This window comes from Halichoeres trimaculatus, unplaced genomic scaffold (genome assembly GCF_033239565.1).
Source record: "Halichoeres trimaculatus isolate MK-OKI-2021-1 unplaced genomic scaffold, fHalTri1.1 fHalTri1_scaffold_13, whole genome shotgun sequence".
In the NCBI taxonomy this organism is placed as follows: Eukaryota; Metazoa; Chordata; class Actinopteri; order Labriformes; family Labridae; genus Halichoeres; species Halichoeres trimaculatus.
In genome coordinates, this window is record NW_027437191.1 from 28,621,345 (window position 1) to 28,648,421 (window position 27,077).

At 39.0% G+C, this 27,077-nt stretch overlaps 1 protein-coding gene across 2 annotated transcripts in view; it reads left to right on the top strand.

Moving 5' to 3' along the window:
• fam184ab (family with sequence similarity 184 member Ab) overlaps positions 1–27,077 on the top strand; it is a 233,802-nt gene that overhangs the window by 96,281 nt on the left and 110,444 nt on the right. For both annotated transcript variants that reach the window (XM_074685172.1, XM_074685173.1), the window contains exons 4-9: positions 2,081–2,320; positions 3,683–3,766; positions 3,865–4,116; positions 13,812–13,947; positions 17,346–17,527; positions 23,634–23,819. In XM_074685172.1, the coding sequence (XP_074541273.1) occupies positions 2,081–2,320; positions 3,683–3,766; positions 3,865–4,116; positions 13,812–13,947; positions 17,346–17,527; positions 23,634–23,819 (1,080 nt within the window). The remainder of the gene's footprint in view (positions 1–2,080; positions 2,321–3,682; positions 3,767–3,864; positions 4,117–13,811; positions 13,948–17,345; positions 17,528–23,633; positions 23,820–27,077) is intronic.

Consider the following 27,077-nt stretch of genomic DNA (forward strand, 5'->3'; position numbering starts at 1 on the left):
ATGGATGTTAGCTACAAGGGTAATATGCAGTGTGTAAAACTATAGAAAAATGTAGAATGGTAGAAACAAGTAACAGTAAACAGGCAAAGACAAAATAGGTTTTTTATATGCAAAGAGTCTGTAAAAATGGGACAAGCATATGCTAAGCCAACTGAATGGAAACACCTGTTAATGGAAACTCACAAATATTTCAGAACTTTATAGAAGGGGTATTGTGCTTTTTTCAGCTTCATACTGTCCCTGTATTACCCATGTAGCAGCTTCCCCTATTAAATCTTTTTTTTTTTTCTTAAATTGGTGTTTTAGGAAATGCTTGTTTTAGCTTTAGTCTGAAATGTTTCATTTCAAAGCTAGGGCTTGGATGATACACTTTTCTCCCAGTTGGATTTAAAATTGGAATTCTATGGTATTTCCAAATTTGGAATTTGCAGTTTTTTTTTTAACACCAGACAATGTAAAAAGTTGGATGATGATGTCGACAGACTCTACTTGCAACTTTTTTTCAACCCAGTTTAAAAAAAAAAGACAAAAATGAAGGTTTCAAATAAAAAAAAAGATTTTTGAACAGCAAAAAAAAAAATTCAAAATTGTTAAACAAAAAAATACAGATACTTTGATGCATCCATTTTTTCTACCACCCCTATAAAATACTGTATATTTATGGCTCCCCACTCCATAAACCCCCTCCCTTCTGATTGGCCTTGGTGTTTAAGGCCCACCCTTTTAATGTGTCACGAACCAATTAGGAGGTTCTTATGCAACCACATTAAATAGCAGCTAGTCTCGTTATGATCAAGTGCTATTTTCAAAATAGCTCATTTTGAGCAGATTACAGACCAAATCAGGTATTTCTAATACATATTAGAGGTAGACAAATGTGTTTTTTTCAGGGCTGATACTGTTACCGATTATTTGTAGTCAAGGAGGCCAATAACCGATATTTGGGGCTGATATTCCTTTGCAGTCAAAATTTTTAATCATCAGCTCCCAAACTCAGCAGCTGTCCTATAAAGGTAAATGAAAACTTAAAAATTTATAAAAAAATAGCTCCCAAAAGTTTTTTACGGTAAGTCAAGTTTTCCAAAAAACAACTCTGCGTGTCAACAATCAGATGGTACTGTGAGAGGGGCAATGCTAGAGAGTGATGACTTCAGACAGAGAGGTGCGGCTGTTGGAGCCAAAATAACACAGTCTGAAATGTAATTTCATATCGCCCACCGGATAGAAAAAAATGCAGATGCCAATATGCTTCAAAATGCTAAATATTGGCGCCGATAATTGGCCAGGCTGATAATCGGTTTATCCCTACAGCATATGAGTATGAAGAAGTTTGAAAATCTGCACATGTTGAGTGCAAACATCAAGCATTGTTACTTTATATCAATGTTTTTGTTTTTTGCTGTTTTCTTTAAAAAAAAACAGACTATCCCCTCTTACTACCCCCTCTTTAAACTTCTGCAGGAACTTAATATTTTGGTCCTGTTTCTCAGTGCAATATAATAAATTAGGTCTCCTAAATTGACTCTTAAAGGGACAAGTTCACCATCACAAGGCTGTGTTTTACCTTTTTTCTTTTACCTGCCCAGCCTTAGCTACAGTGAATATAACAATTTACACCACTTAATCTGTGGGTAGCTGATGGGCTGAGGCTTCATAGGATTAGAGCATCCGGGCTGCTTCCAAGGGGTCAGATCTGAGCATGCTATTTATAAATGCAAAAAGAAGCTGTTATTTTCTGTTGTTCTGTTTCAATGAGCACACTTTAATGTAGTTACTAAAGTAATGTGCAGCCTTCAGAGCAAAGCAAAGAGAAATGTTGCAGCTCTGACACACGTGATGTTTTCCCTTTTATATTTAGACAGACGTACTCCTCTGAAAGTGGCTTTCTGTGTTTGCTGGTTTTCAGGGCTGATTTAGAGCAGCCAGGTTGGCAGCCAGAAGGTCAAATTCCCCCGAGCGAGTACACCACCAGCTGGCTGGGGCCTTTTTTAAACAGTTTGCCCATGTGTGTGAGACGCCTACAAACCCATAGATCAATCCTCCCGTTAGCTCAGCCTTTCATCCCTGTCTCCTCTGACAGCACACGCAGCGGGTGGTGTCCATGTCCAGGGAGGTGGAGGAGATGCGGCGGTCCTTCGAGGAGAAGCTGCGCACGTTCAGCTCGGCCCAGAACCAGTTTGAGCAGGAGAAGAAGGTTGCTCTGGAGGAGCTGAAGGCCCAGCACAGGCAGGAGATCCAGGAGCTCCTCCGCAGTCATCAGAGCCAGAACGCAAACTACAGTAAAGACCAGGAGAAACTGGGACAGCTGCATAAAGCTGAGGTAACACAGAAGTGGAGCAGCCCCTGAAAGCCACGACAACAAACTCAATCACCACAGGGAGGGACAGATAAAGTGGGACAGCAGTGATTATTTTGTTATTAACCTTAAATTAACTCCAGATCACAGCAGGTCAACCTGTTCTATATTTACTCTCACAGCTATTTCAACACAATGAAGACACTTCACACGTTTTTAAACGGTCTCATCCCTTTACACCAAATTATTCCTCCAGATTTAACCTATGAGCCTTCCTCTAGGAAAAGTTTGGATAAATTGAGTTTACTTGAAAAATGCTTGTAAACCGGTTACTTTAAGAAAACTACATTATAAAATAAGTTAATTTAACTCGACATTGTAAGTAGTTACAATTGTCATGAAAAACCATTCTACTGAATGTCTTTAATCAAACAAACCTATGCTTATTTGTAACAAATTGAAATATTAAATATAAAAAAAAAACATATCACTTTATAACAAAATAATTTGACCTTACTTAAAACTGAAAGATTTGATATCAATAAATTTGACTTATGAATTAAGTAAATGTAATAATAAAAAAATTGAAGCAGATCAGAACAACTGAATTAAATGACATTTCAAAGTACAGATGGCTCTTATATTCACAGTGTTCCCTCCTCACTCATGGTTACAAACCCTGTCACAACCAAAATCAGCTCTAATTTAATAACTTTGGTAACCATGAGTGAGGAGGAGGGAAGGCAGTAGATATAAGACCCTGCTGTACATTGAAATACCGTTCTTCAGGGGGCACAGGTTGTCTGAGCCCCACAGCACTGACTGGTGGTCTGTGCTCCATGGCACAGGATCTTTTACCTACTGACTTTTGCAGTGTGCCTAATGGTTAATATAATAATAGGTACAATTTTTGACTGGATTATCATGCTATTTAGGCCAATTTTGAAAATGTAAAAACATATATTTATTTATTTTTTGACACAGTCAGTCCACGCCACGTTGAGCACAGACAGCTGATCGATGCCACAAGAAGCACAGACAGCTGGTCCATGCTGTGATGCACTGACAAACTGTCCATGTCATGTGGAGCACAGAGAACCTGTGCCACTGCTGCACGTCTAAAAGTTCAGCAGGGTCTCATATCAACTGCATTTCCTCCTCACTCACGGTTACAAACCACAGTTTCAGGAACTAATGATTTTAAGTTTTGCATACTTAAACAGTAACAAAAGTTAAATTTACCCAGAAATCACCAATTTTAACACTAAAAACTCAGACATTTGAGTAAATTTAACTTACTAACAAATTATAAGTTTTCATAGCTTAATCTAATTGAGTAATTTGAATTTTGGGGTTTAAAGTGTGTATTGTGTTGATGTGTTACAGGTGGATTCTCTGTCGGAGCGGGTGGAGGAGCTCAAACAGGACAAGAAGAGGCTGGTGGAGGAGTATGAAGCCAAACTCAGCAAGGTAGAGGAAAGAAGTTGAGAGTTGTTCTTAACTTTTAAACCTCTTTTAACTTGTTTGGGTTGAGCTGGTAGTTCACTCTCTCATCTATCCATGTCCAGGCTCAGGCCTTTTATGAGCGCGAGCTGGAAGCCATGAAGAGAACCCAGCAGTTGACCGCAGACAACTTGTTAGCCTGGAAACGCACCGAAGCCGACCTGAGGCGGGAGTTCCAGACTCAGGAGGCGGCCCTGCAGAAAACCCTCGGAAAACTGCGGGCCGAGCTGGCCAGGGTGACAGAGGAGGCGCGGGACAACAGGGAAAAGTCTCACAAGCTCCAGGGTGCACTCAACGGTGCGGAGAGAGACATCAAGGTCAGTTCAGACCCACACAGCCACAGGTTCAGACACGTTTGAGCTGTGTGGAGATAATGACGAGCCTACAGGACAGGGATGGTGAAACAGAGCCAGAACATCCTGAAATTTACAGGGAGCCTATGATGTGCCATATTCTGATACAGTTTTTATGAACAGCCCACAAAATTTGTCCTCAGTAAAAGATGATGAAATGGGTATGTAAAATGAAATGGGTAATGGGATAAAGTAAAAAAATATATTTAACATCTCCTATGAATTATCCGGTGAGGACACTTCAGAGATTTAATCACAAAGATTGGATGTTCAATTAGCTGGAGGACCCATTTCTGACATTCAGACACTTAACTTCTACACTTTTCCACCAAGGCCACTGAAAAACTGTCACTGGAAGGAAACACTAAAGCTTGTGAGATTTTCTTTTTTAACTGTTTTTTAAACCACTTTTAAGCCAACTGAAATCTACATCGATGGGTCCACAAACTTGTACTGGTTACAATAATAGACAAATGTATTAGCAGATGTAGACCATCTGGGAGGTTTTTAATCAGACAGCTAATGATCTTTATCCTGGGCATTTTACGGTGAATTAACTGTTGTATAATGCATGATTATTTGATTTTTTTGCTCTTTTCATGATAAAAAAATATATATATCTCCATATTGCAGATATTTTCCCATCCTGACTCTTGAAGGGAGGGACAATGACTTTCAGTTTATGTGGACGTGCTGAAAGCAGCTGTTCATGGAGTGTCTGCTTTAGGGTCCACTTAAACATCACACTTACAGCCTGGTTCAAAGCACGGCTTGTGTCTTTAAATTGTAATTTTTTTTATCCAGACACATAATGATCGTGAATATTTTTTCTAACACGGCACTTTAGAAGATATTGAGATCACGCATTTGGCCAATCAGAGGTGCACACTGCAAGAAACAGAAACATTTAACTTATCATTCCAAAAAAATGTCTTTCAAGTTACATATGAACCACAAGACAAAAAAAGGTCTGAATTGCTTGTTACAAGTAAAAAAAACTGCCAATGGAACAAGAAAAATTTGCTCCAAAATTTACTTGAAGCTAGAATAATTTCTTAATCCAAGTATCTCCTTCGCTTGTTGCATTTGCAGATTTTTTTTCCTTGTTAGCAATTCAGACCTCATTTTGAATCATTTGAAGGTGAATGTGGATCATATCAAGTCTAAAAAGACATTTTTAATTAAATTAAGACAAAATCACTGATAAGGTTGCAATTTTTTTTGCAGTGTTGCTCACATAACGTGTAGGTCTGGCATCTTGTAGCTGTTATTGAAGAGGCTTGTTAGAGCCTGTACTAACCCTAAATGCAACAACCGGAAATATGATAAGACCCAAATTGTAACTAGTCGTTCCTTTTGGGGCAGAAGGTAATTACGTTTTGGGGTCAGTATCGTTACATTTTGGGGTTGTTTATTACATTTTTTAATTAAATTTTGGGTCGTTGTTACATCTGGGGCTCTGACAAGGCTGAAAGGCTGCCTCTTTAGGCTCTCTAGGCTCTTTAGGCATCAATACCAATATGGCCTCTGAAGGTGGGTCCAATCTATGGGTAGCTCTCAATGCAGTGTAGCCAAAGAGCCACAAGTGGTAGGTTGGTTTTTGCCAGGCTCAGATCATCTGAAAGTGAGAGAAAGAAACCTTGAACCAACCTCTCCACCTTTGTTTGTTTGTTTGTTGTTTGTTTTTGACTGCACTGCAAAAAAACTAAAATCTTATCAAATGTTTTTGTCTTATTTTAAGTAAAAAAAGTTGTCTTGTTATATTTTATACGAGCCACATTCAACCAATCAGTTCAGAAAAAAGTCTTGTTTTAGGTTATTTAAAGACAAAAATGAGGTCTGAAGTCTAAAAACATTTTTTCCACTGAAAATAAGACAAAAACACTTGATAAGATTTAATTTTTCCCATTGTGAATTGTCATAAAAACAGTAATATACTCATCAGACACCAATTTAGCTTACATATCCTGTTAGCTTAAGTTGTCATGATTGTAGTTGAACAGGTTGAGGTTATACATGTGTTATTACACAATAATTGATGGCAAACCAAGAATTGGAAAAATAGACAGGAGGTCTTCCTGCATAAAACTTTATTTCCTTTTTCCAAATCGAAATACCAACAAACAATGCTACAAGATAGCATCTGTCCTCTGTGTTTGTTTAGCATCCTGGCTGTAGCCACAGAGAGCAGCTATAAAGCCCTGTATTAAAGCTTAGGCACATATGACCGGCATCTCTGGTCTGCAGTAACAAATCTGTTGATAATTCATGTAACCCTCTGGTGATTCTGCTGCCGAGCAGTGAGGCTAACAATGTTTAACTGTTTAGTGGGCTAATTGAGCCCATCCCAAGTCACAACCGCCTTGCAAATGAAACATAATCAGACTATATCAGGGCATTCACAAGGCATTTGTTTCAAACCTCCATCTGTTTTAATGCAATTCAGCTTCTTTTTAGTTAACTTTCATCAGCCATTTAACTGTGGCAGCATCTCCTCGCACCCCACTGCTCTGTCAGTGGCTAATTTGTGCATTTTGTCTCCAGCACAACCACCGACTTCCCGGGTAGATGTTTTTTGAAATCCGGCTTTCCGAGTTCTGTGAGGTCTCTGGAGCAGCCTCTTATCACCACCATTAAAAATAGAGCTGACAGTGAGCTCCAGGGGAACAGTTTAACTAGGTCTGTGTTGTTGTTATGATATCCTCTGAAGTTTGTGTGGAGTTATCACTGATTGCACTGAAGACAGAAAGGGGTCCGCCCCTTCTCTGTGTTACTATCAAGGTCAGCCGTGGATGCTGCGCCTGAAGTTAAGAGCTCCATTCGCCATCAGAGCAATTAACTGTAACCCAGATAGAGACAACGACAGAGGCGCTGCTGTATTTTATAATTGAAACATCAGATATAAGCAGAAATAATTCAAACCTGTTTCCTAAAGTCTTTCACACGGTACACATCGGAAATCTGATGCTGTAGTAATATCATAACAATCTCTTAATATCAGCCTAAGCCTGTGAGCATATCCCTTAATCCCTGAACTTCTGCTGTGAGTTCACTTTGAGAGATAATAGATTTTAATTTAACATGTACACACAACAACAACTGTGGTTTTTCATTAGTGTGATCATAAGAACAAACATCTGACGTGACGTTGTGTCTCCTGTCTACAGCTGGTAAACATTTCGTTCAGCTTTGTTTCTCTTCCTACACAGACACACTTTCAGATGCTACATTTCCTCAGTGAAATTAAAAACTTTGCACCAAATCAAAGTGTTGCAAAGTCTCCAGAGGCGTAATTACTGTATCAGCTCACTACATCAGAATCTAAGGAGGAGAATCAGATATCGGCTCGACACCAGTCGACACGGTCGTAGTCGGTGTCAGGATGCTCCGGCTTCCTCCTTCAGTGTTCTGTCTTCCTAATTTAGCTTATGATTAAGTAGGCAAGCCTCCAGAGAAATGCAAGCAAATGATCGCTCAGAGGAACCCAGACAGACGTAATTAATGGTTGACTCTTCTCGAGCTTCTGCAGGAAAGTGCTCGCCGAAAAATACAAATCATCCCCAGAGTGAAAAACTCCTCCGTAGCTGTGTTATATTGCTGCTGTCACTGGGTTTGGACTGAACACTGGGGTCTCAGGTAAAGCCCATCTGGACTGCTTTATGGAGGCTCTTAGTGAAATAACACAGCGGATTATCTAATGCACAGGTTTCAGTCACTTAGGATTCAGACAGGTCCAGGAAGATGACTGACAGATGAGGAGCTGTGAGGATTTATGAGAGTGAAGTTTTTTAGTCTTAGATTCAGTAAGGGGTAAATTAAAGGTAAAGGCTCAGTTAAAACACTAGAAACAACTGCAGCTGTCACTGTGACTTTACTAGTCACATATATTTATTGTTATTATTATTATTATTATTATTATTATTAGTAGTAGTATTATTATTATTACATCTATAAAGCACCACAACTGGTACTGTGTTGGTTTTTTAAAATGAATAGTGCTGTCAAGTTATTAAAAAAATTAATCATGATTAATCACAAATTTTTCTTGGGCTTATTGAAGTTTATAGATACAATCTACTTATCAAAATACTACTATTGAATACAATTTTGTTTTGAGTAGTGATGTCAAGTCATTAAAAAAATTAATCATCATTAATCACATGTCCATTCTGTGATTAATCATGATTAATCGAAATACTACAATTGACAACAATTGTGTTTTGAGTAGTGCAGTCAAACAATTTAAATATTTGATATCTATTTATCACAGAGTTGCTGTTGATATTAATCATGTTTCATTTTGCATGAGCAAACAGACCCGAAAAAGGAGGAAATATTTTTGCCCTTAATGTGTTAATTGAAATATATTAAATGTTTTTTCTAGACAGAAAATACAAACGAAGCAAAAAAAAATGGTAAAACAAAAAAAGAAGGAGCCTATCCCCCTGCTCCCACCTAAAAGGGAAAGAAAAAAAAAGCAACAAGGAAAGCACTAACAACACATTAAATCACATTGAAATTTTAACTTAAGCAGTTCTTATTGGGGAAAAAAATAAATAAATAAAAAATTGAGGAAGAAAACAAAGACACATACTCACAGAAAGATGGTGCAACTAAGACACATAACATTATTCTTTGCCACAAAGAAAGAGGAGCAAAGGGCCCCAAATCTTATTGAACACACTTCCCCTGTCTCCATTTTTGCAACCACCATTCCAAACAAAACAGCTTTTTTTTTCATACTTATCAACACAAGTTAAGGAGCTGACAGCTCCTAGGGTGGCCACCTTAACGTGTTAATTAAACACCTTTAACAGTTCATGTTAAAAAAACAAAAAAAACTTTGTGCTTCTTGATGGAGACTTCTACAGTTTGTTGCAATCCACTTTGCAATGTGTCAGTTCCTCCATAGCAGACTTGCTGAAGCCCTGAAGCAGAAAAGAAAACTCCTTCCTGCAGACTGCATAATACTTCATGTTGGTCGACTGTTCTTAATTTATTTTTAGTCATCAAATCTACTTGGACAAACTGCCCAAAATGCGTTGTCAGAGACACTTCAGGGATTTTGAGTCATTCAGCACAGCAGACGAGTTGTTTGAGTTAAAATTTTTAATCAGATTAATTATGATGATGGGATTCATCTGATAAATGCTTTAATCTTGACAGCCCTAAAAATGATATTTATTATTCCAAAGCTGTATGTGTCATAGTTTCTTTTTCATTAAAGAACAATCAGGAATACCTGATTCTCTTAGCAATAAGAAAGTATCAATTTACGAGCACTTTTAAATATGTTCTTTCAAATTAATGAGCAGAAACACAATAACGACAGATTATCCTTCTAAAAAAAAAGGATAAATTTTGCTAGTAGTTACTCGTCCTCCTAATCCAAATGATGAAAGTTGGTTGTCGCAGTGTACTTGCCTTCCATTGAGATTTTAACTTTTTCAAACTGTCGTCAGTATTCAAAGAGGTCATCACTATGCTACAGGTGGTTTAATTATGGGCCTCACTTTTCTGAGAGGTTGTTCTTCTGAGTTGTTTCTCAACATCTTAATATGTTTTTACTTTCCAGAGAGGACCCCACTTGTTCAAATAGTCTTCACTCTCGAAAGAGGTCTTCACTTTAAGAGAAACTCACCTCAAATAACCTCAAGACCCATTACTACAGAAGAGGGGACTGGAGTACCACCTTTCTAAAGTATCTCCTTTCAAACAGATCCTCATTTATCCAAAAAGTCTTCATAACAATATTCACTTTCAAAAGAGGAATTGACTCACCCAGATAGTCATTACTTCACAAAGCTACCACGCTAACAAAATGATGAACACCTTTTAAAACGTTCTTCACTTCTAGAGATGGTACTCTCTTTCCACAATAGTCCTCATTTTTAAAGTCCATTTAATGGTATTTTCTTGGAGCACCCATGTGGCTTATGCTGTGTTATATTTACATTGGGACTGGGAAGTGGGGTGTGGGAATGATGTCATCTCTAAGTAAAAAAAAACGTTCCAGTTGCCAAGTTGGAAAAACTTGCCATAACAGCAGTATTTCAGTATATAAACATCAAATACTATGTGTAAGGCTGATTTATAGCAACCAAATCTGGTCAGAAAATCTAAAATAAACAGAATATAACAGGAGCTTATTTACTGTTTACACCCAGGACAGCCATCTTTGGTTGTAAACTCAGGGTTGGTGTGGATCCCCTGACTTCCCACTCTGAAATTTCAACTTCAGGGGGCGTTCCAGTTGAAATTTCCTACTTAGAGCTTGTAAATTGTGACTTCTGAGTACAAACCAATGCTACACTAGGAGTTGCGCACCTCATTGAGGCTGGTCCTCGAGCCTACAGCCTGGGTTTAGGAGCCAGCCTGTCTTGTCCCTCAATAAAAGGCAGAAAAAGCCCAAAATATAACTTTAAATCAGGAGAGGTCTTCACTTTCCAAAATGATCCAAATTATCCTCACCAACCACCTAAACCTTCATTACTTGTTCAGGTTTGCACTTTTGGAAACAGGGCCCACCTCACAAGCATTCGTCATTCTCAACATGGACCCTACTCAACAAAAATGTTCAGTTTCATAATGTATCCTCACTTTCCAAAGAGGCCTAAACTTTTGAAATGTTCATTTCTTTCCAAAGCGATCCCAAAAAGTTCCTTACTTTTCAAACTGGTCCTTTTGCTCCTGATGAGATCTTCAACATCTAAAGAAATCTTCATGTATGAATAGTCATGTTTTCCTCAAATGTTATTTTTTTCTCTAAAGAGGTTGATGATTTTTCCCAAATGTTAAACTTTTAAAAGTTTGGCTGACTTCACACTCTTCCACCTGATTCCTGTGCCTCACCTAATGGAGAAAAATAATCTGTATAAGAATGCACTTGAAAAAAAAAGAAGCACACACAGACACTCTTTATGAGTTTCTTAACTTAGCACAGAGATCACAAAGTGTTGCTCCCTGCTGAGGGCTCATCAGAGAAATCAGCAAACACACACATACACACATACACACTCCATATAACACACACCCTTCACGTCTAATTTGTGTGTGACTCCTTGGTGGTTATTATCATAGTGAGGTTTCTTTGTCTTAGCCGCAGCAGCAGTAATTAAGTTTGAGGCAGGCTGTTTGATGGGATTGAAAGATGTGAAATTGCCTCTCATGAATTCTTACAGAGTGCTAAATCACACTGCGACTCCACTGTGTGTGTGGGTGCGTGTGCGTGCGTGTGTGTGTGTTTGTAAAATCCCTCCCTTAAGTCTAGTTCTTGTTAATTGAGCAGCAGTCAGCACCTATTCTTGTTCCTAGTATTAGTTATATGCCACCAATATACTCCCTGTCAGCTGGATGAGTTAGTCATGGTGGAATTAAACGTCTATCAAACTGACTTTATTGGTCCTCTGTGTCTCATACTGGTCCAGCACATTCAGGTATAATACAATTCAAACATATCAACCATAGACTCTATATTAAAGTATGGAAGTAGTCTCTGTGATGTCACCCATCTGCTCCTGACAGTGAAATGAAGCCAATTGGCGGGTGCAGCCATATTGGATATGATGCTGGCTTTGTGCTTCCTTTTTAACAGCTATAGGGTGCCCATCAGTCATGTGAGCTGAGCTGAGCTGTGTCTCTGATTGGACAATCAGACAATCTTATCTTCTAAACTGCAGAGTTTAAAAAAATTCAAACAAGGTAAAGTACAGTGTGCCGATAACAAAATTGGTGTTTCAGACCCAAGTCGTTTTTTGAACAAGGCCATTAATATGTTTTTAATGCCATACAAGTCTGGGATTTTTTTGGCTTGGTGTGAAAGTAGTTTCCAGTCTTTTGCAGTCTTCTGCAGACTCTCTATAAACAGGAACTTTTAGCTCTTCTGCGGAGGCTTCGTTTTCCTAAACTGGATGTTGCCCCTTGCTATCAACACATACCTCATGTACATATTATCTTTTAAGGAAGCCAAGTCAATCACCATGACTTTTAAACCCAATTACAAACCAATTTTCCAACAACAGATGTGTCATAGAAACAAATCTACAAACAAAAATAGCAAAAGTTTGTAAAAGAAATCATGACCAACAAGAAAGTTTAAATACTTAATGAACTCTTCTTTTTTTTTTTGTCCAACCTTGCTAACTCTAGCATCTTTACCGGGATACATATTAGTTAATGTGCACTGTCCCTTTAAGAAAACCAACAGATTAAGCGTAATGATGGATTTTAAAGTCACATAAACATTTGAGAATGTGCTTTGAGATAATAAGTAAAACCATATATATATATATATATATATATATATATATATATATATATATATATAATATATATATATATATATATATATATATATTAGCTCTGATTTTGGTCTCTACCAACTTGCCTGTTTACATGCATTTTGATGTCTGTAAGGGGCTGTTTACACAACAACGGTTTTAGGTTGAAACGCAAAAGTTTTGAGTTTTAGCCTCATGTTCACATAGAAACGGCACTTCAGCACCCTCGAATGCAAACTTTTGAAAACGGCCTCCAGAATGGGAGTTTTGAAATGCTGCCGACACCGTTGCTGTGTAAACAGTAAGCCGGCGTTGTCAGTGGAAACGCCGGCGTCACACTGTACTTTACGCTTCACGCATACAACAGGGCGACAGTACCGTCGTTACGATTGCTGTGAACTACCATGTTGTGCTTTTGCTGCTCAATCTGCTCAATCTGCTGACTGTCTTTCAACAAAATCTGCATCTGTTGCTCCACTTTCCCCAATACACCAGATGATTGGCTCAACTCTACTCCGGTGGAGATCTCCCAAAAGCTGTTTCTGGACAAGACAGTTATAGCACCACCTGCAGGCCTGGCATGCTAACTACACTGTTTCCAGTCCCTCAGCGTTTCCGTGTTAATGCAGATTTTTTTCACTGCGTTTTAGCTTTTCTGATGAAATGTTGTCATGTAAACAGGGCCTTAATTTGTGGGATGCAGAAAAAAATTCAGTTCTTTAAGTGTCCACTAGGGGCTCGCCACATAAGCAGAGAAATCTTCATTAACTCAGATGTCAGATATTTATCTATCAGGCAAAATTAAACATTTTTATAGCCTGACTCTTTACTGGTTTTGATCTGAGTAGATTTTTTTTCATTTGTTTACTGACTAACTGATCTGTTTTAAAGGTATTGGGGCAAAGAAATTTGTGTAGATTTGCATGTTTGGGGATGTGATTGAGTTGACTTTAGTAATGTAACTGTTTGCGAGGAAGATAAGCTTTAATTTGGCATCTGGTGTTGACTGTAGATTATGTTGAATTATTATTTTCAATATTGCAACCACCATCCATAATCTTCAGAGCCTCTCTGTAGAAACAAATTGGTGATGTCACTGAGACCACATCCATGGCTTGGCTCTTAAATCCAAGGCTGAAATTCATGATGACGTCTAAGTAAGGTATATTAAGCTGGATAAAGTCTGTGTAAAAAGGTCACTCAAGTCATGGTAGGTCGTATTACCAAGAATCTCAGGTGTGAGTGCATCTTTCAAAGTGGAGAGACTGGTCTGATTTTGTTGCTTTGCTTTCTTCATACAGTTTTTTGGCTGCTACTTGATGTTTACACAGTTTTCTCTTCCTTCCTCTTCTTTCTTCTGCTGTTTTGACTCCTCTTCAGGAATTAACCAAGCAGCTGGACGAAGTGACCCAGAACTCTGAAATCGTGGAGATCCGTCAGAAGGAAGCAGAGTGTGAACTGGAGGCAGCCAGAGATCGAGTTCAACAGCAGGCAACTGAAATACTCCTCAAAGCGAGTAAGAGCTCTGAAGTCATCTTTTCTGTCTGACATGGATCTGTGGTTTGTAATGTTATTGAATACCTGTTTCCACACAACCTACAGAACACCTCATGAGCTTGTCATGCAAACATATCAAGCGTATCTACTAACAGCCCGTCTCATCTTGTCTGAGGCATCATGGTCTGAACGCTCTGCTGGCTTAACGCTGTATATCTGAGCTAATGCTATTCCCAGTCCCTGAAGGGCAGAGGAAACCCTTCTCACATCAATTATTCCCAGTCTATGGTGTGTTTGTGTGCTCCAGCTGAGCGCTACATGTTAGATCTGATTTAATATCTGGTGAAGTCTCTCCGTCGGTACTTTGTGGAACAACATCGCAGAAACATTACTGTCTCAGCAAAAGCAGAAACTGAGTGTAGAAATGTGCTCGGCCCATTAGCTCCACTGGGATACTTGGGACAAATGTGAATGTTTTATCACTTTCCTCCAAACAAGACAATTTAAATGCAATGCAGTCAATGCAATTTAAATGCAACTGTTACACATGTACCGAGTAGTCCACATCATATCCCCTGAGGTTTTTTTTTAAACCGTTTTATTTGATAGGTTGGTGTGGGAATGTTGGATATCAATATTAGTGAAGAGAGGTATCAGTTTATTACAACTCTGTTATTATTTTTTAACATCAACGCTAATGTGATCACTAGAGTAATGTAAGTACATGATACCATGCATTAAAGCCTGGGAAACAACCTTACTTTTTTAACCAATCAGCACCCATAGTAAAATAAAAAAAAACACCCAAGAACAAGCAGAGCACAATACAGTTGAGGTACCACTAGGGATCGACCAATTGTCGGCTGGGCTGATTATCGGAGCCAATATTTGACATTTTGGGGCATATCGGCATCGGCCTTTTTTTTTATCTGACGACTGATATGAAACCAATTCTAAACTGTGTTGTATAGGCTCTGCAGCCGCGCTGCTGTCTGCAGTAACTATGGTTTTTTATACGTCACTATGTTTTCATATGTTTTGAATATGTTTTTCTGCCTCTTAAAACTGATAAAAAATGTTTGAAACTGCAGACATTCAGCACAGAATTTCTCTCTGTCTACCCATGGAAGCCCTCGATGGTCAAAACCTTTCAAGTCAGACTTGTAAAACCAAACAGAAAATTAACTGTATAACATGTGTGTAAAAGGCAGCACAAACTCAAGTCTGTCCAGTTTTATTGCAGTTACATTGAACATTTTGTAAAAATGTATTTAGTATAAAAAACTTAAACTAAATTTTTTTTTAAGTTTTTATTTAACTTTACAAAACATGCTGCTGAGCCTGGGAGCTGTTTGACAAACACATGCTTGAGGGCATTTAAATGCAGTTAAGTGTTGGAGTTTGCATCAATCAAAAGTTTTACGCCATTATTTTCACTTTCACTACAAATGAATATTGGCTTCAGATATCGGTTATCGGTCTTCTTGCCAACTAATAGTCAGTATTGGTATCGGCCCCAAAAAATCCACATCTGTCTATCTCTAGGTACTGGTGTGCAACAATATGTGTTTTTGAACCACAGGGACCTTCCTCCACTACTTTTTGACCATCAGAACAAGGGTCTAAATTTAGTTCTGATGTAATAAATTTACCCCTGAAAACAGCCCTGTCTGGGTGGTAGTACTTTCCAGCTGTCCCTGAACCTTTGGGGACGATGCCTGCAAGTGTTTCTGATTGGTAGAGGACCTGTAGTTAGGGTTGGTACCAATGCCCAGTACCTGGCAATTGGTATTGGTACTTAACAATACCAATTTTCTGTACTTTTTTCGTATTTATTCTTCAATATATAACCTTTTAATGCTGTGTTCATGTTCAACATGGAAAATCTCCTACTCTTCCACCCCTCATAGTCACAAAGATGCATTTAGATACCTAAACATGGTACCTTTTGATTTTACGTAAATTGATACCCGGTACTTTTGACAGAATTCGGTCGGCATCTATAAAAGTACCTAATTTGGTCCCCATCCTTACCTGCAGTGTTTTTATTTCAGCCTGTTTGCCTTCTATGGCCTTTGTCACTGTCTTACTGCCCTCTGCTGGTGTGGGAGTGTGTTGCAACTACCTTTATTTTATTTGTCTCCATTCATGCGTCACTGACCTAATTTACAGAATCTACCTGGGATTAAGTGGTAGAAATGCAGATAAATAATGGGCAACAGGTACCATGTAGTTCCTGGGAATGTTTAACCAAACTAAAAGTTCCTGGACCTTCTGGTCAAAAAGCACCCGGAGAGTGCATTGACCTTTATTTTGGAGAAATAGAAACTTTGCCATGACCAGAAGCTCAGGTCTAGACTTAGCTGTCCACTCCCATCCAATGGACAGGAAGATAGTTTTTCAAAAACAGAGAAATTTACATCTTGGCAAGAAAATACTACATTTCTGAAAAAGTGTTGTAGCTCAGTTGTAGCGCTATTTGTACTTGAGTATTTCTGCACATCTGCAATAACATCTCTGGTGTGATTTCACTTAACAGGCTAAGCATACAAACACTTAGACATGTTCATACATGCGCTCCTCATGATTACATTTCTTTCCTTCTGTCTCTGTTACTACCTCCAAGGGGAAGTGACTTCACCCCATCATTATGAGTCACATTTACCACATTGAGACTTGATGGAGCATAAACATCCCACCTTGAATTGATAATATCTAAGAGCTTGATGTTACACTTGCACAGATATCAGTTGGCATGAGATGTTAACCTGAAAAACATGGATCAAAAGAGTCAAAACATCCTCAAAACCATCAAAAAAGTCTTGCCCTTTCTTGGTTTACTGGATAAAAACTTGGAAAGCACAGATATGGCCATTTTGTTTTAGATTGGCCTACAAGTTTTATCCTGGTTCCAAAGCACAAAAAAACAGCCCACGCCTCAGGTGTTTTATTCATTAACTTTTGTTTTTGTGCCCAAAAACAGCTCTACCTGCCAGCTGAGGAGAATGTCAATCAATCAGAATGTAAAAACATGAATACATTTTACTTCACAGCTAACTACCAAACAAGGTAGATGAAAGACAAAAGAGTAGATGCAGAGATGGAAATGAGGATGGATGAGATTGACAGAGCTGTGGGACTGTTTCCTGTTTTTAAAATTCTTAAATATGTAAAAGATGTGAATGCAGCTCAGTTTAATCATACGATTTCTGTGTCAAAAACTGGCATGATTTATCTATTGACTATAAATAAAGATGGATGACACACCTCCACCCATTGTGCCAAAGTGAAGCCAAAATACCTGCCATGAGCAGCCCCCACATAACAATCTGGTGATGTCATCCTGATCCAGAGAGAGCATGCAGCTCTACTGTTAGCATTCCCCTCACGTTTCTTGGCTCTCCCATGTCGTCATAGGTCAGATCAGCAGCCTGCAGGCCACCCAGATGACCCAGGAAGCCGCCATCAGGGACCTGGACAGCGAGCGGAGCCGGCTGAAGGACAAAGTGCTGAGGCTGGAGGAAGAGAGGGAGGCGTTGCAGAGCCAGGGCCTGGCGCAGGAGGAGAGACAGAAACAACAGCTCCAGTCCCTGGAGAAGGTGTGTATAAGTGTGTGTTGGTGGCATGATTTGTATTCACGCACTGCACGCATAACACTGTTATGAATGAGTAATAAGATGCTGTGACTCAAGTTTTTGTTCAAGTTTGCTCCAGTTTTTCCATCCTTCAAATACAGTAAACTAAAGTTTTAGAGGATAGGTCATTGCGGGGAAAAAAAAGGGGACTTAAAAACAGTTTAGCATTTTAAAGTTAAACAGTATCACGATTGTTCCTCTTGTTTTGAATCATATCTTTCTTTATGCTTCCTTCTTTCTTTCATGCTCCTTTTTGAACATCATAATTTCAGGGTTTAAGACATTTTTATTTGAAGGAGGAAGTTAGTTTCACTACCTTTCATTGTTTCCTTAGTGGAGCTTTTGTTCCTCTGCGCAGTCAGTCCCATTTCACCAGCAAAAAAAAAAAAATCTTCAGTAATCTCAGAGAAAGTTCAGTCTTTGTGAGAGAAAAGCCAGGGAGTGAAAAGACAATTTGTCAGGGTCTGTGGAGGAAATTGTAGAGCTTATAATTCCCAAAATGAGAGGGGAAACTTTAATGTCTTCAACTCTACTTTTATAAAATCATATTTATTTTACTTCCATGACTTTGCAGAGAGAAAAAGTCTCCAGGGTGATAATGTGAGGTTGATAATTGGCCCAAAGACAGTCGTTAAAGACAAAAAGCGCCAGAAGAGACGTCTCAGACTCCCACTTTTTCTGTCGTTCTGCAGCATTTTCCACAAAGAAATAAATCTTGTGGATCTGTAATCATCAAACTTTGTAAGGGTCAAACCTGCCAGTCACTGCATTTAAAAAAAACTAAGTCAAACAAAAAAAACACAAGCAGCTCCTCCTAAAGGTCAGATGATTTAAGAAACAGTGTATTCAGCAGACCAAGCGCAGCCAACGGTAAATGTCAAGTGTTGCTGCTTCATGTGTGTTTTCCCATCCTTTTATCTCTGACATTTGTGCCGTGTAATCCTCTGGGATCTGGAATGGTTCTCCCCCCTGAGCCGGGCTGCTGTGGGTTTGAATGTCTACCTCAGGATAATAAAGGATAGCGCACCACTTAAACTTTGAAGAACCTTCCGGTTGTAGCAGCAGGAAAAGTCCCTGACTGCGTCTGGATTTGAATAGAAAACGCAGAGTAATCTGGCTGTTGGGGGAGTTTAATTTGTTGGGTTTTTTTTCTATTCAGATTTCAAAAATAAATCTGAGAATATCATTAAAAGTAGATTTCCTCTCACAGAATGGTTTTTCTACAGTGGCTGGTGGGTGTCAGACAATTTGCAAACACTTCAACATGACGATAGTACAGACACACCAGAAGTTAAAAAAGGTTGGTTACCCCAACGGACACAGAAAAGTTGTGAAAGTCAGTAAATAATTATCTTTCTGAATGTCAGCTATGCTCGTTAACACAAATTTCTAATCAGCCAATCACATGGCAGCAACTCAATGCATTTAGCCATGTAGACATGGTCAGGACGATCTGCTGCATTTCAAACCGAGCATCCGAATGGGGAAGAAAGGTGATTTAAGTGGCTTGGAACGTGGCATGGTTGTTGGTCTGAGTATTTCAGAAACTGCTGATCTACTGGGATTTTAACCCACAACCATCTCTAGGGTTTACAGAGAATGGTCCCAAAAAGAGAAAATATCCAGTGAGCAGCAGTTCTGTGGGACAAAATGCTTTGTTGATGCCAGAGGTCAGAGGAGAATGGACAGACTGGTTGGAGCTGATAGAAAGGCAACAGTAACTCAAATAACCACTGGTTACAACCGAGGTCTGCAGAAGAGCATCTCTGAACACACAACACGTCCAACCTTGAGGCAGATGGGCTACAGCAGCAGAAGACCACACCGGGTGACCCTCCTGTCAGCTAAGAACAGGAAACTGAGGCTACAATTCACACAGCAACACCAAAACTGGACAATAGAAGATTGGAAAAACGTTGCCTGGTCTGATGAGTCTGGATTTCTGCTCCACATTCAGATGGTAGGGTCAGAATTTGGCCTCAACAACATGAAAGCATGGATCCATCCTGCCTTGTATCAACGGTTCAGGCTGCTGCTGCTGGTGTAATGGTGTGGGGGATATTTTCTTGGCTCACTTTGGGCCCCTTAGTACCAGCTGAGCATGGTTTAAAGTCCACAGCCTACCTGAGTATTGTTGCTGACCATGTCCATCCCTTTATGAGCACAGTGTACCCATCTTCTGATGGCTACTTCCAGCAGGATAACGCTCCATGTCATAAAGCTGGAATCATCTCAGACTGGTTTCTTCAACATGACAATGAGTTCCCTGTACTCAAATGTCCTCCACAGTCCCCAGATCTCAATCCAATAGAGCACCTTTGGGATGTGGTGGAACGGGAGATTCTCATCATGGATGTTCAGCCGACAAATTTGCAGCAACTGCGTGATGCTATCATGTCAATATGGACCAGACATAGCATTAGAGCTATGTTTATCATAGCTGAAGGTAAAAAAAACTATAATTTACTTACTTTCACAATTTTTCTGTTGTAGCTTTTGCAAATCGATTGACACCTACCAGCCACCATATTTTTCCACAGGCTGACAGGTAGAAATCACATCTGATTGCTTTGGTGATGAAAAGTTAAACAAAGTTATTAAATTATTGGAGGTTTTGTTTTGCCCCAAAAACATCATCTTTTTCTACGTTCATATTGTTCTCTCTGCTCATGAGCCATTTTTTAACTCCCCCTCCCCCAGTTAGAGAGAAATTATCCTCCCAGGGTGTTTTAAAGTCATGTCACATCGAGATGTTTCTTCCCTCTGGTTTGTTTGGCCCAATGACAGCTCTGCACCGTCGCACAGTTAGAACGGTTTGATGGACGGTTCTTGGTGCATTTCCAAAACAGCCTTTGGTTCGGAGCAATTACTGCATAACAACATGACTGTGTCCCTGGTGGGAAGTTTAAGTTTTTCATGTCGCTGCCAATGACTAATGTATTCTGTTATCTGCCAGAGACTTGCTGGTTTTAGACTATTAAAGTTCAACTACAGTAAACATGAGAAAGTCAGTAGCCCAAGCTGTCTTTTTTAGTTTGTTTGCTGTAACAGACTAAAACTGTTTAATGTGAAATTTCAAAATATTATCTATTTGGAAAGGGTGCAGAGTAAGCTTAATGATAATTTATACCTGCAATATGAATATAAATGTATCAATATAAATTAAATAAGAGTCATGAAACCCAGCTCCTCTGATGGCTTGTTGTCTCTGATCTTAAATTGATGAGGTGTTTTGATGAAACCAGCCCTCCACAAGGATGTTTTACTGTAAGGTCTCATGTATTGGAAAAAAAAAAACCTCTGCATCAATTCTGTAGCTCACTTACAGGGAAAACAAATTCTGAGGCTTTAAATTTGCTCCTGTGGTGATGTAACCACAGGCCTGATTTGCGTGTATGTAAAACTTCTCCCAATCCCATGAGCAATTCTGTTTTATCCTACATGATTGCGGGTTTTGTTTCAATTTTGAAACCAAAACAATTGACACATTAACTTTGACAGCTTCAACAGCTAGGACTGAGCACATTTAGTTACACAAGAAAAAACAAGAAAGCAGTGGCGTTCGTTTTCTAAAATGTCAAGTTTACTCTTTAAAATTAACACTAGCATACATGTTTGTGTTTATTATTTTCATTAAAGCATGACTAAGCTGTTTTGAAAACTATTTAAATAACCCAAATTACCCAAACAGTTGAGGTCATATCCTTTTTGGTGAAAACCATGAAGAAAGTGTGGCATGTTTTATCTCCTCCTCATCAATATTTCATCAGAATGATTGTCTGTACATGGGGCGCATGAATTGATCGTCACCTGTGTTGCCAACATTTCCTGCTGTTCTTACTAAAGATGTTAGTAAGACCAAACTGTGAAGAAAATGCAAAGAAATATAAGGTGGTGGCATTTTCAAGGTCTGCAGTTAGCACAAGAGCCAAGAATTGGAGAAAATATTAACCATGTTACCGATCACAAAATGTTATACGGTAGAGAAAGGTTTGTCCTGTCAAATGTGTTACATGTGATTTTTGTGCCATAATTCTTTTAATTTTTGATTAAACTGTGATATAAATGATGAGGGTCATTTCTAAGGGTCATTTCTAAGGAGCATAGTCTGACATAGAAATGTTGAATAACTCTAAACTCAGTATAATATGGATTTATGTTGAAAAATAGTCACAACTTTTGTCCATAACACAGTTGGTAAAATAATGCACCAATTTTTTTTATAACTTTAATCTTTAAGAATTCATTAGAGTTTAAGCTTACTAATTGATGAATTTTGCACTTTCCAGGTATTTACTTTGCAAATAAAGCAACTTCACAAATGTAACCCTAATTATTCAGTCATTCAAGTACTTCTGAAGTGGTTACCATATTTAAGTGTTCTTCCACCTCTGCATCTGTTTGCACTGGTCTGCACCTTTCTGAACAGAACTTCATAGCTCCCCATACTGCTACACATGTGAAATGAATTAATGAGTGAAAATCTGTGAAAAATATAGATGTGCTCCAACATATGTTGACTTCGGGTGTTTTCTGCGACATTATCCTGTATCAAAAGCATCAAATAATAAGGAAGTGGTTCAGCTATGGAAAACACAGATTACACTGTTGGAATCTTGCAGTCCATTCATTTAAATGTCTAGCTGCTTCTCTTGTTGAAAATATCCTCTTCAGATAAGCATTTGGAGTTGATTTCAGTGGAAATATGAACAGCCTAAACCACCTCTTGAAAAAATAGTCATGTCTGAAGACACAAAAAAGTCCTCATTGTCAGTTAAAAAGCAGAAACATATTGTTAACAGAAAATGTTTTGGAGGAAAAGTACCTGTTTTCTAAACTCAGTACACGCTTTAGAAATATTCTCTCAAAGACTGTCTTTGTTTGCTTCACTAATCATTTGCTGTGTCTAATGCCAGCTCAAGTAATGGATATTACTCTCCCCGGAGGCTTTTTGGCAAAGTTTGGCTAATTAAAATTTCGTCAAACACATGCAGCGAACAAACAGCTGCTCCCCCGATTAAACAAAAAGAAAATGGGCTTCAGATTAGTTGTTTCTTTTCCCATTTCCCAGAAAAATCACTGTTTCCCGTTACCGGAGTGTATCTGACACTGTACCAGAATTTCATTAACACACTCAGCGCACTGCTTCTTTTTATAGAGGTCATTTGTTCTTGTTTGTGCGCTCTTCTGTCTGCTACACAATATATGGAGCTGAGTAACAGCTTAAATCTTCATGACTTCATACAGTCTCCTCTTTGCCCTTTAAGACACAGCTTTTGGCTCTTTGCCATTTCAAGATTTCACTTCTTTTCTTTATTATCTCTCCAGATTGACATCTATGAGACAGTTCTTCGTCGTCAAATTAGATTAGATTTTCCTGCATGGAAAAATCGATACTCTTTAAAATACCACAGTGTTTCTTGAGACAGGGTTTAGCAAATGTATGGAAGCACAGCAGGCCAGAAAGCTGTAAACACTCCCAGCTGGTGGTTCCACAGAGCGACTGACTGTTGTCAGCCTTTAAAAATAAACGCTCCTTTCATTTCTGTCTTTGTGGAATCAAAAACCCACTGGTTAAAGGAAAAACAAAGAATTTCAAGGCCCACCCTCATCACGTTGACAGGCGAAGCTGTAACACTAACAAGGTCGGTGCTCAAGGAAATATCAGTTGACTGCATCTGTCACTCCAGATGCACTCCCAGACTCTGAGATCTGATGGAAGGCTTGTGTTTTCAACTGATTACATATCTCATGGCTCCATTAATAACAGTCACACGTCATGACCTGTTACTTTTTTATTCCATCCTGTTTGTTTTTCTTTCAAATAAATGTGAGAGTAAAAAGATGGGAGAGATCCAGACTGGAAAGTTTAAACTCAGACAGAAAAGCTGCAGGAGTCATTCCTCGCCTGTCACTTTGTAAACACTCTCAATATGGCGGCACCATGCAGCATATGGTGTGAACGCCAGCCCAAACTTTGTGGGTGTGTGGTCCATCACAACACACTCCTTTGGGCACATTTTATCATCTTCTGTGTCCGTGTGTGATCAATCTTCTGCCTCTCTGTCAGACCCTGCGTGAGGAGAAGTCATCCCACGAGAAGGAGGTGAACAACATGCGAGCCCGGGCCGAAGAGGACGCCAGCCAGATGAAGGAGGGCCAGGCTCGAGCTCTGGAGGAGGTCGCAAAGAAACACAGGGTGACCCTGGAGAACGCCCTCAAAGACGCAGAGAAGGACAAGAACCGCCTGCTGGCTGTGAGTACATACACAGACTACATGTTTAAGATATAAACAGAAAAAGCCTGTACTATAATACAGATCAACTTCATCATACTTTGTGAATCTTTTGGATATTTGTTTTCACTCCTGACACAAGAGAAAAACCTACATGGTCTTAGAGGGCTGGTTATCAACATGGAGTCATCTCGAAGCTCAAAATTTTCATCCACCCTTCCTCCACTTGCGTCGTTCACTTGCGTCTTAGTCCCTCCCACCAGAGATGATGGGAGAAACACAAGGAAATGAAGAGAGGAGAGAGGATGGAGGAGATTTGTTTTTAGAGTATTGGGACATGCTTTCCTCCAGAGCAAACATAACAGTAACAGAGCTTGGTCTGTTCCTTTAACCTGTTTAACAAACACGTTACCATGAAGAAAACCTGCTCTCTGTTTATTCTGTGTGCTGTTTAGAAGCTCATGGATCACTTTTCCGGTAAAATACGTCATTTTTAGATTATTTAGGAATTGTTTACCTTTATCTAGAGTGCATCTGATCATGAGTATAACCCAGTTTATTGTGTCTCAGAAATATATTATCTTTTAGATTTAAATTTTCAGGATCAATCCCCTATTATATTGATTGCATGATGGTTGTGTTCAGTGTTTTCTGCTCTAAACTCACAACAAACACTTTTTTACCAGCCACATGACCCGTTTCTGAATGATCCTCAGTGCCTGTCCTCAGCTTGTCTTTTCTCTCTCATTAAACTCTGTTGTGTTTGTGAAGTTTGATGTTGAGAAGTCTTGGCTGCTACAGCGTCCAACCAGAGAGTGATATTCCATATGGGGGCGTGTCTGTCAGTGAAAAGACTTCCACAAAGCCAGCTCTGGTGTTTCCTCGATCATAGCTCCTCCGATTAGTCCCCTCCCTCCTCTCTTCTCGACTCAGAAAGTACTTCTGGTGCTGCGGAGGAGAGTGGAGGCATAACATTATCACTTTGAGATGCATCCATGATAATCAGCCCAGAGTTACTGTGAGCATGCTCAAAATTTTGACCAATCAGAATCTTCCATCATTTGAACACAGAGGAAACTGTGATTCTAGAAAATTATGAAGAAGTTTAAAGCATTACCCAGACTTAAACCAACATAAGTTGTTTTCAGACCTCAGTGTTTGAGGCCCACACCTCAAAATGGTCAGAAAGCATTTGGGAGATCTTAATGCGGTGACCGCAACAAGTCTTGGGCAGATCTCATGTTTATTGACAGATCTAGGGATTTCTACAGTGAAATGAATATGTGCCACTATTGTTACTTTATATCTAAAAACTTATGGATGAATATGGACATTAAAATAAAATATGGATATTTTAAACTAATAATAATACCCTCTCTTTAAAGTATTAAAAAAGTCATTGTATTTTCCAGGAAGAACCTTTATTCTTTTATCCTCTTATTCTTCATCTAAGAACCAGTGAACTAGTATTGGTTTAGGGCAGGGGTGGTCAACCTGCGGCCCGCGAGCCACATGCAGCTCTTTGCCTTTCAGTGTGCAGCTCTTTGATCCAATCATCAAAAAAATATATATTTTATTGTTATGAGTAGTGGTATGCCAATCAATCTGAAATATTGATAGATTAATGCCAACGTTGTGATCAGTATTGATTTATACTTGGGTGATGAGATTGATACTTAAGTTTCAGTTTCTGTTTTCTACACCGCTAATGTGCTCATAGCTATCTAGATAGATGGAAATTTTATGTCTTTTTGTTCATGTGTGAGAGGAAGTGCGTTTTTGATGTGGCTTTTTGTTGTACAATGGTAAATTTTGTGGCTCTTGATTTCTGACTGGTTGGCCACCCCTGATTTAGGGGTCCCCTTCTAACCAGGGTCATGAGTAGTTAACCAACTGTAATGCAACAAAAAGTTAAAATACATCAAAATAATCAGTAGATCCACTGTTCAAATGATTTTAAAAGTGAGAACTTCTTTTCCTGTCTTGGTTTAATAAGTTATACTTTAAGATTTGTGACTCCCTTTAATGTTTACTTTCATTAAAACCAAATAAAAGAGCATTTACTAACAGTATGTCTGACAGCGGGTGTATCAGATGGTGAGCTCCCTGGGCGCTATGAAGGAAAATCCATAGGATTAATTTTCAGATTGCTGTGCGTTGTGTAATCAGCGTTTATTGCTCAAAGCCTGAGGATAATGAACAGCTGTGTGTTTTAATTGATCCTACATCAGCAAGCCATAAAGACGGTGTCCTTGGGAAGCTTGGTTTAATGTTTGTCTCAACTCGGTGGAAGTAATGTTCTCTAATGGAAAGCAGATGTGGAGAGTAAGATAATAAGGTTTGGTTTGACTTTAGATCGTATTGTTAAACTTTACTGTTACCTTTATATGTACAGCATAAACTGTCCACTTTGACGTTACCGAAAGACAGACGATTAATTTCAGTCCACTTTTGGCTGAATGGAAGTGGAGCCAAAAAACTCCTGCAGCACACACTGACAGTTTGTGTTATTATAAATTACCTCTTCTTAGAGCAATAAAAACTCATTAAAACTGAACTTTACAGAAAAATTAACACTTACGCTATAAATGAACAATATGTTTAAAAAAGAAAATGTTACTCGGGGGATGAATTAGCTTAATTGGTGGAGCAGGCGCCCAGTGTACTGTGGCTACACTGGCTGCATGGTTGATTCACAGTCCAGACATGATGTGGTGCGTGCCACACTGTTCACTGTCTCCTTTCGCCTCAAACCATCCAATCAAATTAAGGCAAATACCTCCGAAAATGTAATCAGACAAACCAAACAAAAAAAAATTGTAATGAATTCTAAACTGTTTACTTGGCGTTTAAGCCGAGAGATCCGGAAGTGGCATATGGTATATAACAGCATACCACGCCTCACCCTCACCATTCAGCAACATAAGCCGTTTTTTACTGATACACCACTTGCTCTAAATTTCTGTTATAAAGTAGTCAAACTGGCTCTGGTGGCTAGGCTAACAGTAGCTGTAGCCATAAAGCTAAGACTAGCTCCAATATTACCTTTCTGTACATCGGATTTGATATGTATTGCACATATCCAAAACACAGAACTGATAAGACAAACTGTATGTGTTCCTTTATTTAAAGATGCTATGAGGAGGATCTGTTTTAATTGGGCTGGCTCGCCACCTTCTGGCCTTGAGTCTCACGCACACTGTCATAATTTACTTTTAGCGAGGTTTGTGTTGGAATTAAATGGAGATTGGATTGAAACAAATTTTCTTTGTACAAGAC